At 30.4% G+C, this 11,098-nt stretch overlaps 1 protein-coding gene and 1 pseudogene across 2 annotated transcripts; one reads left to right on the forward strand and one right to left on the reverse strand.

The window, feature by feature from the left end:
- Nucleotides 1-2,788: 2,788 nt before the first annotated feature.
- LOC111318382 (scopoletin 8-hydroxylase-like) lies at nucleotides 2,789-4,725 on the reverse strand. The gene is made up of 3 exons (XM_022921221.2): nucleotides 3,856-4,725; nucleotides 3,406-3,751; nucleotides 2,789-3,269 (listed from the first exon to the last, which is right to left on the reverse strand). Exons 1-3 carry the CDS (start codon nucleotides 4,353-4,355, stop codon nucleotides 3,018-3,020), a joined length of 1,098 nt encoding a protein of 365 aa, XP_022776956.2. The 5' UTR covers nucleotides 4,356-4,725; the 3' UTR covers nucleotides 2,789-3,017.
- A 4,386-nt stretch (nucleotides 4,726-9,111) lies between these two features.
- Nucleotides 9,112-10,515, forward strand: LOC149511615 (scopoletin 8-hydroxylase-like; annotated as a pseudogene). Its single transcript, XR_016333705.1, has 3 exons — nucleotides 9,112-9,669; nucleotides 9,776-10,120; nucleotides 10,215-10,515. The product of XR_016333705.1 is annotated as a scopoletin 8-hydroxylase-like (transcript).
- The last annotated feature ends 583 nt before the right edge of the window (nucleotides 10,516-11,098 follow it).

Here is an 11,098-nt window from a genome sequence, read left to right on the forward strand (position 1 = left end):
TTTAAATTCATTCACCATTTAGGACAAATTTAAAGAAATTTCTTACCTAGAGATTTCTTAGGAATTTACCATTTGAAATTTCTAAGAATTTCATCCTTGGGTAATTATCAAATATTTTCAATCAAAAATTTATTTTAACTTATTTTTTATTTTTTCTCTTTTTTGTTTGAAAATAAATATTAATTATTATTATTGAAATTTCATCCAAAATATTTCACCATTTGGGACAAATTTAAAAAAGAATTTCTCACCTAGGAATTTTATAGGAATTTGCTATTTGAAATTTCTAAAAATTCCATCCTTGGATAATTATTATTTATTCTCAAAAATATTTTTTTGTTTTTTTTCCTAAGCTTAGTCATGTAAAAAAAATACCTCTAAAAAAATCAAATACATAAATAAATAACTAAATAAAATAAATAAAAATACCAAAAAAATAGAAACGACTCGGTTGGAGTGGCTCGACACGGCTTTGCTTTAGGCACAAAAAGCGGCTTGAAAACTTGGCTTGGAGAATTGACTTGGCTTGGCTTGACTGAAAGAATCGGCTAAAATGCGGGTCAGCAAAAGTAGGTCGTGCTCGAGTCCGATCACCCGAATAAAAATACACGGACCCTGATGGGTTTATTAAAGCGAAAACAACATCGTTTTGATGAGGAGATAAAAGCCGGAACTCAGTTTTTTCCTTCAGATTTTCCTTCTCCCCTTTTCTTTTTTCTTCCCTTTTTCTCTCCCTCTCCCTCTAGACCAGATGAATTCTGGTTGAATATTTATTTGATTCTAAAAATGTTGCCAAAATCTGGGTTTGTTCACCAAAAGTTGGTTGGAAGTTCATCGATTTCTGAAAAGCTATCATCTAAAACAAGGAAACACGTTAGAATCTTCAACCAACGTCGAAAATTTCACCAAAATTTGAAAAATCCATCAAAAAATTCAGTCGATGCAAAAAATTCATTGCAATCTGAAAAGTTTTGTCGAAATCTGAGAATTTTTTAGATTTTTCCAAGAATCTTCAATTTTTTTTTTTTTTTGTTGATCTTGCTATTTCTTCTATATATTTTCTTGCCTATCTTCATGTGTATTTTCCTGCTTTTCTGTATGTTTATGTTTCATTCATCTTTTTTGTTGATTTCTCTGTGTATTTATAGGGCCTGATAGAAGAGTTCTTGATTAACCAAGAATCCACCATTGACAGGGTTTCTATATTATCACCAAACATGGATTTATCCTATTGCAAATTAGATCCATCTATAACTTTTCCACCAGCAGAAATCTTCATTATTTTTTTATCTCATTATCCTAACCTAAAGATAAAGCAACTAAAAACAAAAAGAGAAAAAAGTCACAGATAAACATCAAAATAAATAAGTAAAATAATAAAAATAAAACCCAAAAAAATTAAAAAATACATAAATAAATATAAGACATAAATCAATAAGCAGTTGGGGCTTAACTGCTTGGACCCTATTGAGCCAGATCCAATTGGTTTGGGTCTAGACTAAATAGGGTATCTATACATAATGATACTACTAATATTCTATAGCATTACTAAAATCATGCCAAAAGAAAAATTGGAACAATCACTATCAAGTATCCCTAAATTTAATTTTTCAAAAAAATAAACATTTTTTCACTTTGACTTCAAAAAGCAATTTGAAGTAAAATTAAAAAAAAAAAGGGGGAAAGTTGAAAAGAAGAGGGAAAAGGCTAGAGTAGCCTTATGTGTTTGACAAGTAGTCAAAGGATCATTGAAAGGTATATCAATAGCCTAACATCTGCAATGTTCTATAACACAAAGCTGCATAAAACCAAATAGGATTATCCTTTCTTTGCCGTGGCCTTTTCACTTTCTTTTGTAAGGTAGCCCTATGCTACCCTTTCATCAATGCCCCTAAGAAAAGTAGTTTAGGGTTGCTATTTACTCACCCCACTTGGACTGTTCATTACTTGTAGAGAAAATTAATTGTTATTTGGGCTTAATTTAAGTAGCAAAGGCGGTATGAGATTGCGATGGAGGTGGTAAATTTCAGTTCTGTGTTTGTTTGTTAAACATTAATATCTATGAAAAAAATAATGGAAAGCAATAGCAAGATTTTTCTTTTTTTTCAATTTCTTGACGGCTTGACCAGGGGTAATAAAATAAAATTTTTAGAAAGTTAAAAAGGAAGGAAATTAGTTTTACCTACTGGACGGAATAAGAAGGATTTTTCAGTTAAAAGGAGAAAAAAAATCTTCAAATAAAAATTTAATAATCATTCAAATTTGTATTATTTTATTACAATCAATTCACCTTATCAATTATGTTATTATTAGATAAAAATTGATTAATTGTCAATACTCATTTTTATCTAATTCAAAACTCAATTGGAATAAAAATAAATGTTTAAGTAGTCTGATTGGGGATATATATATATATATATATATTTAAAGTTCAATTGATCTGAAATAAGAAATTTTATACTTAATTAATTATAATAAAATATCATAAACTTAAATTATTATTAAATTTTTATTAGAGAGCTTTTTTTTAATCATTTTATCATTCTTTTTTTGTAGATAAAAGATCGCAGTTTGAGTATAAAAGAAAATGCTACAAGGGCTGGAATTAAAATACTAAACTTGCTAAATATCACTTAGACTCAATTGATTGATACATAATTCATTGAGTTTTTCAATAGGGGTTGAATCCACACCCAAATCAAAACACCGCTCTGTTTTATTTTGGTAAGAAAATTATATATGTTACTGTATATGCTACATTATTGATTTTTAATACTACATATATTTTGAATATTGTTGCTAATAATCAGAAAAATAGTTGTGATCTCAATTACAAATAAGAAGCTGATGAATTACAACTTTTGGTTCGAAAATATAGAAAGAACAGATATCGGAGGCTACCCTAAATCATCATCATTTTATTGTCACATGTAAAACACTTGTGCTAAACATAAGAGGGAGTAATAGATGTGCCAATATCAATAGCACCGAGAATAGAGTAGAATATGTCTTCTATTTCAAGCCAAGTTGGGTTTTGCAAACTCAAGGGACTTCTTGCCATCATGTGCATTTCCAAAAAAGCTGTTCATGTAATCTGAAAAAACAAACTCTCTATATCGAGCCACTCCATCTTTCTCGACCACCTGAGGCAATGGTGCAATCTTTTGTGTTGCTTGTGGGCTCGTAAATATTGGTATTGACACTCTGGACTTTGTGCTTGTGGTGCGAACTCTATGTTCTGCACTTTTGTACCTTCCATTACTTAATATCTGAATAAAACAAATTAAAAACACAATTATTAGTATTTTTTTTTTTCAATCTTCCATTTGTTCAAATTCTTATGCTATAGTATGATTAATTTTCGAATGAAATGAAACGAGTGTCGATAGAAACTTTGATTTGAACCTGTAACATATCGCCAATGTTGATGACCAAGGCACCAGGAACAGGAGGAATCTCGACCCACTGTCCCCTCTTTTCCATGTCTACATCTTCTGGGACTTTTACATACAAACCGCCAATCCCATCTTGTAATAAGATTGTGAGAGTACCCATGTCAGAATGGCGTCCTACACCAACTGTGAGCTGAGGACTTGGACATGTTGGATAATAGTTCATATTAACCATCTTCTTTCCAATGAATGCATCAATCTTTGAGTCATCTAGTTCCACTCCAAGATTTCCCATCAAAGCTTCAAGCAATTTCCTCACCATATCAAGCGATGTGTTCAAGTATTGAAGAGCAACATCCCTACAAAGAGAATATTGATATTTATATGAATACGAAACTCTATAAATGCGGTTTCGGAATATCTGGGAAAAGAAGAATAGAGAGCACAAAACATATTTCATTACCTGCACTCTACAGGCCAATGTTCAAGAGCTTCAGCATCATTAGTGTAGGCCATGCTAATATAGTCTTTCCATTCCAATGCTTTCTCATTTTCTGGGACAAAGCTCGTACCATACTTCACTAACGGGGTTGGACTCACTTCTTTGCAATAAACAGCCTTCCTTTCAGCGGGCAGACCAAAGAAGTTATGGGCGGTCCCTTTAAGGGACTCCAGTAGATCGACGGGTACTCCATGGTTCACAACTTGGAAGAAGCCAAGAGTCTCAGAGGCTCTAACAATCTCCTTGACTACTTCATCATGGTCAGGGCCATCAAGCCTCGACAAATCAACCGGTGGCATCTCACATTTGGTTGCATTTTTCTTATCAATCTGCTCGGCTGGTGGTTGAATGTAAGCCTGGGGCACCTTTGATATGCCAGAGTCCACCAATCCCTTCACGCCGTTTCCATCTTGGACGACAAAGTTGAAAAGTGAGTTGCCATTATCGAAACTTGGAGCCATTTGGGTCTGTTGTATATTTCTTTTGTATGTCGAGAAGTTTTATTGATAAGAGGTTGTGTGGTGCTTCAACCAAAGGGAAGGAGGCTATTTATAGTGCATGGCTGGTTCATCATCAAATATTAAAATTTTAGTTTCCTGTTGACCTTTATGGTGAATGACTTTGAATTTTTCAGCAAGACAAGGTATTGGGCGTCTAAAGATTGACAATTATCACTTTTGGTGAAGAAATTTAGCATTCTATAAAAATCAAGGAAGCTGCCATAATCTAGAACGGGTTCTCTCCATCAGACCAAAAACATAAGCAAAATGCCAAAATGGAAAGGAAAATTTCTTAAAACTTTCCATTGCATATTAATTTTTTTAAAAGGAATAATGATAGAGTACATTTTCTCCATGGAATTAGAGATGGGAATAATTAGAAATTTGTTCTCTCAAGATATTACGTCATATTCATAAGTAAATATTCTCAAATTTTAACTTAGAGTTTTTGACAGGTGGGTGTATTCAAGATATTTGGGCTCTTTTTGATTGATGCTTTTATTTTTTACAAATAAGTTAATTAGATAATTGTTATATACCCATTTTTTTCCTATTGTATATTTGGGTTCAAACTGGAATGTTTATTCAAGATCGTGCAGTTCTATCAATAAAGAGTTTCAAATCCAAAATTCAATTCCGGGTGATGAAAGTGATGGATTTCATGGAATTTTCATCCAAATTACGTTGACGATTAGAATAATATTAACAAGACTTTCGAAGGGTATTGATTTTGTACTTCAAAAATAATATATTTTATTAAATTGAAACATAATATAGCAGCATATGTAAAACATGTTAATTATATTTAAAATACAATAAGTTACTAAATTTAATTATTTATTTCATATGCATAATAATATAATAATAAAGAAGAAGAATGAAAGTTTTGACTTAATTTTGTTTGAATTAATCCACAAAAATCGAGATGCATGCTGCAAGAAGATAATAGTCAACAAATTCCACAAGTTGCTTTACCATTTAGGAAAATTTTCTGGTTGAGACAAAGGTTCGATCTCCATCTTTTCAGACAACTATATTTCTTATTGTTTCTAGAAATCTAAGTATCGATGTCATTTGTGGAAAGTTCGTTCCGATAATTGATAGTGTTCTCCAAGCAACGCAATGTGATAATTTCATTGCAAGTTATAGACTTGAAAATTAATAAGTTGAATTCTTAATTTGGATATGGTGTTGTTTCTTTTATTCCCATTTATTGCCCCTTCATGACTTCTACTAAAACCCCAAACTAGTCTGATCTCTATTTTGGAGCCTAATAGGTTCATTTTGAGAAAAAAAAAAAAATATATATATATATATATATTAAAATATTAAAATTTTAATATGTTTAAATATATTTTATAATTAAAAGTATACAAAAATATAATTTTTAAAAATCTTATTGAAAGTTGGGCATCTAAGTTTTTAACCCCGAAATATTTTCCATAATGATCGAACCTTGATTGCCTTCCATTCTGTCTAACTGATGAGTTTCCTATTCGTACCAAATTAATCTAATTCGTTAAGTGGCCATCACTGAAGAAAAAAGCCAAAGACCATTATTTGCCTTAATTATCTTCGAGGTAAGCGAAAGTTCTGGAAATGAAGAGAAACGGAAAAAGGACAGGAGAGAAAGAAAAAAAATAGGAAAAAGGTAAAAAAGTACAAAAAAGTATATCGAATTTTGATCATTTACAATTTGATACATAGAAATTATAAAATCTCAAATTAATTGATTGAATAACAGTTAGCTTTAAATTCTATGAATGAATTAATAGTTTATTGCTACAATCTTAATCATAAAACTAAAAAAAAACAATAGAACTAATTGATTTAGTGTTGAGATATAGAGATTTTTTTTTTTTTTTTTACAAAAATATTTAAGGTGAGAGAAGACTTTCCTAATTCAGAATCAAAACAAACCAAACCGTAGGTATAAAAAATAAAACCTTATATTAAATGTATAGATAAAAAAAATTGTTGACAAAAACCAGCTTTTTAATCATTTAGGTAGCAAAATCAACAAAAGAAGTATTTCGTCTTACTATTTCTTGAATTAATTGATATGTTATAAGAGTTAATATTTAAAAATTGAGTGTTTAAAAGAGTTTAAATATATAATATCTTCTTCAGTAAGATTTACAATAGAGTGGAGATTTAAGAATAAATTAGAAACTTAAAAAAAAAATAATAAAAGTATTTTTTCTATTTGTTGTAAAATAATAAATATTTAACTATTAAATTATTAAAAAAAAATTTTAAATATGCTTTTCATGCCTTAAAACCATTTTACTGTCTTGATCTTATCGTTTATCTATCATTCTCTATTTTTTTTAAAGTAAATAATGTGTCTTCAGTTGTGAATTTTAGACCAAGATTTTATAGCATGAGGAGAACCGGTGGATCAAATAAGCCTTTTTTTATTTATAAAATCTTTGTCAACCGGACTTGAATTTTAGATACGAATAAACATTCTAGAACCAATAGCTATCGATTTCCCCATTTTTTTGGTCAGAATTGGTGGTAGCTGAAAATCCATTTCCTTAAGTTTCTTCCAATGTCTACGTAAACAAGTAACTGAAATCAAAGATGAAAAACTACAAATGATCATATTTAAACGGCCAAAAACTTTTCTTCCAGAAACGCTCAAACCCATTCATCATCAATGTCAAATGATAATTATTATTTTATTATTATTTTTTTTTAACAAAGAAAAACAATGAAGACCTCTAAATTTAAATTTAACAAAAACAACTTAGGAATCTTTAATTTGAAGTTTTGAGATTATATAACAAGGGAATATTATTGGATATTGTAAAATCCAAGTTTGATTAATTGATCTCCATATTTGTATACCAACAACAAATGTAAAGAAATAAGAACGACCAAAAGTTTGGTTTGAATTTCCTTTTTTGACCCCGAAAATATAAGAAATAAGAGATAAAAATGGCATAACAAATAAATAAGAGATCCACAGACTAAAGAAGTAAAGAAATGAACATATAGTCATGCGTCGTCTCCTTCCATCTATGAAAAGACTAAGCATTAATGATCAAAAACTGTTGAGTCATGCCAAATCCCGCATTGATTAAAATGGTATTATATAAGCATATACCTAATTTTATTAAATTTCTCAACTTAAATTTCACGTTCATGTTTGATTTGATATGACAAGTAAAAAATGTTTTAATTTTGTTGGTTGTTTATAATATTTATTTTTTGATTAAATTAATAAATTGTATATTTTAATGCAAAAATATAAAAAGAAAAGCTACTAAAAATAAATATGAAATATAAAAACTAAGAGTTGTAGGTATGTTTAGAAAAAAAAAGTTGATATATGGTTATGGGAAATCTAAAAATAATAGAATTCAATCAGAGAAGGAGAAAACATATAAAATATAATTATTATTTCAGATTACAATTTAGTCATAATATTTTTGGAACTATACTATCTATTTTCATTACTGAATCAAACAAATAACCATACATATTGCACAAAAAGACTTAACATTCATTAAATAACCATGCTTAAGTTTAAATTCTTAGGTGAATGGTATGGGATTTAATTGTGTGATCGGAGAAAACAATCTTTTTAATTATAAAAAGTAGTTATAATGTGAATCCTCATTGGGTTTTATCTCTTTTTCTAAATTTAGAAACAAAAGGAAATTTCGTTAAAAGGAATTTAGACTTTGGGCTAATGGAAGGTGCCCCAAGCTTTCCATTCGCCTACCATAAAGGAAGCATGAGCAAATCACCATTGACCATGACTGATTAGTGGGTCAAGCTTAAGCAAATCGTCATTGATCATGACTGATAGATCTAAGGAATAGAAAACATTCTATTTCTTTGTTCTTTCCATATTTGATTATTTTGGACTCTACAGAAGAGGTATTAATTACTTTGATATTCTATTATGAATGTAATATATAGTTATCTGGGTTTTTGTACCTATTGATTAGTGACCAGTATATATAAGGAATTTAGGTATAAATCGGTTAATTTTGTTAATTTACTTTGAAAATAACAAATTTTTTTAAAAAATATGTTCAACAACATAACTAAAAAATATTTTTGAATAATTAAATGTAAATTTTTTTTGAACAAAATTCATGATTTAATTTTTTATATAGGACAAATATATTAGAATGGTTGTTAAATTTAGTTTAGCATTTATATTTAAACAATTTTCCCTTAGTTTTCTTTGGGATCATCTCGATTTTATAACTAAAATTAGTCATGGGCTTTGCATCCAAATTTAACGTACTGAAATGGTGTCTAATGTTTGTTAAATATGATTAAAATATTTGGAGTGCTCTATACCATTGAAAAGTCATTGCTTTTAACAAAAAAGAAAAGTCTTGTCAATACTTCGTTTGAATTGTGATTTCCTGCGTGTAGAGAGAGTTCATATTCACAAAAGGCAGCGCAGGGCTGGAATTTTAGATTTAATAATATTTTTATTTATTGCAGTAATAATAATAATAATAATAATAATAATAATAATAGTATTTTAGTCAGAATTGGGGATTTTCCGTTCTAGAAATATTGTGGAAGCTGAAATTCGAATTCCTTGGTTTTATAAATTATTAAATATCTTTAAAAGCTTATGTAAATACCAAGCACCTTCTCTTCGGAAGAAGTCTAAACCACCGATGCACTATAAATAGAGCCCATCACTTGGTTTGATGAATCACACAACTTCATATCAATCAAACCCTCTCGACATACAAAAGAAATATTCAACAGCCTTACTTACATTTATTTACACACAAATGGCTCCAAGTTTTGATAATGGCAGCTCACTTTTCAACTTTATCGTCCGAGATGGAAATGGCGTCAAAGGAATTGTGGACGCTGGCATCTCAAAGGTCCCCCAGGCTTACATTCAACCACCGGCCGAGCAGATTGATAAGAAAAATGCAAGCAAATGTGAGGTGCCACCGATTGATTTGTCGAGGCTTGATGGGCCTGACCATGATGAAGTTGCCAAGGAAATTGTTAGAGCAGCTGAGACTCTTGGCTTCTTCCAAGTTGTCAACCATGGAGTGCCTGTTGATCTACTAGAGACACTTAAGGATGCTGCACATAACTTCTTCGGCCTGCCAGCTGAAAGAAAGGCTGTTTATCTTACAGAAGTGAGTCCAACTCCATTAGTGAAGTATGGGACAAGTTTTGTTCCTGCGAAAGAGAAAGCATTGGAATGGAAAGACTATATCAGCATGGTATACACCAATGATGCAGAAGTTCTTCAGCATTGGCCTATAGAGTGCAGGTGGGCTTTTCCTTTTTTTTTTTTTTGAAAGAAGCCAATTGACTAGTATTAGTTTGTTTATATATACTTACTATTAATTGATTCTTTTACCTTATTCTTCTTTTAGGGAAGTGGCACTTGTGTATTTAAAGACATCGCTTGACATGTGAAGAAATTGCTTGAAGTTTTGATGGAAAACCTTGGAGTCAAACTAGATGACTCGAAGATTGATGCACTTATTGGCAGGAAGACCGTCAATATGAACTACTATCCAACTTGTCCTAATCCAGAGCTCACAGTTGGTGTAGGGCGTCACTCTGATATGGGCACCCTCACCGTCTTGTTACAAGATGGGATTGGAGGTCTGTATGTTAAAGTTCCAGACGATGCAGATATTGATAAAAAAGGAGAATGGGTAGAGATCCCACCTGCTCCTGGTGCTCTGGTCATCAATGTTGGCGATATGTTACAGGTTCAAATCAAAATTTGAATAAGGGTCTTTTTCTATAATGCAAAATAATCATGCAAATACCATATGTGTTTAATTCATTTATGTTTGTCTGCAGATATTAAGCAATGGAAAGTACAAAAGTGCAGAGCATAGAGTTCGTACGACAAGCACAAAATCAAGGGTGTCAATACCAATATTTACAATTCCAAAACCAACAGAGAAGATTGGACCGCTGCCTCAAGTGGTGCAGAAAGATGGAATTGCTCGTTATAGAGAGTTCGTTCTTGCAGATTACATGAACAACTTTTTTGGAAATCCACATGATGGCAAAAAGTCCCTTGATTTTGCAAGGATTTAATTTTACTTGATGGAGAATAATTTATATGCCTAAATTTAATTTTGATTTTAGTTTGTCTTTTTGCTGGTTCTTAACTTCTTATTTCATCTTCTATTGAATTTTGAAATTAAAGAAAATAAATATACACAGACTCACATCTCGATACGAAATTATCTGGTTATTGATTTTCTAATAGAGAGTGTAAAATTTATTAACCTCTATCAATAAAATTCATGTTAAGCATAAATTCATATTAAGCATTATTTTGCCTTTTCGTTTTACTTAAGGAAATTTTTTTCTTCACCATAAGTCCACTTCGTCCATTCTTAAATTTAAACCAAAACCTTGAATTAGAGCCTCAATTATCAATGTGTACATTTGAAGACCTTAAAGAATCTATTCGATTTACTAATAAGTAGTTTCTTTACAAAAAATCAATTACCAGTCCACTCGAATATTTGGCTTAGTTGATTGATCCCTTACTCTTAAGAAAAGGTTCCAATTCCGCTTCATCAATTAAAAAAAATATTCAAAGAACAGTATTTTTTCTTTTTCGTTTCAATTTTAATTGAAATATACATCTAATTCTTAGATTAGTAGATAAACTTGTCGAAAGATATGTTATCCTTGAGAACCATTCTTGGCCTCTTTTTGAGAGCCTG

This window comes from Durio zibethinus, chromosome 25 (genome assembly GCF_047325235.1).
Source record: "Durio zibethinus cultivar Kanyao isolate XHJ-2024 chromosome 25, ASM4732523v1, whole genome shotgun sequence".
Classification (NCBI taxonomy): domain Eukaryota; kingdom Viridiplantae; phylum Streptophyta; class Magnoliopsida; order Malvales; family Malvaceae; genus Durio; species Durio zibethinus.

Coding starts and splice junctions, on each gene's coding strand:
- LOC111318382 (XM_022921221.2), bottom strand. CDS start 4,355: ATGGCTCCAAGTTTCGATAATGGCAACTCACTTTTCAACTTTGTCGTC. Junction 3,752..3,855: donor CATTGGCCTGTAGAGTGCAG/GTAATGAAATAT, acceptor TTCTCTTTGTAG/GGATGTTGCTCTTCAATACT. Junction 3,270..3,405: donor ACATTGGCGATATGTTACAG/GTTCAAATCAAA, acceptor TGTTTTATTCAG/ATATTAAGTAATGGAAGGTA.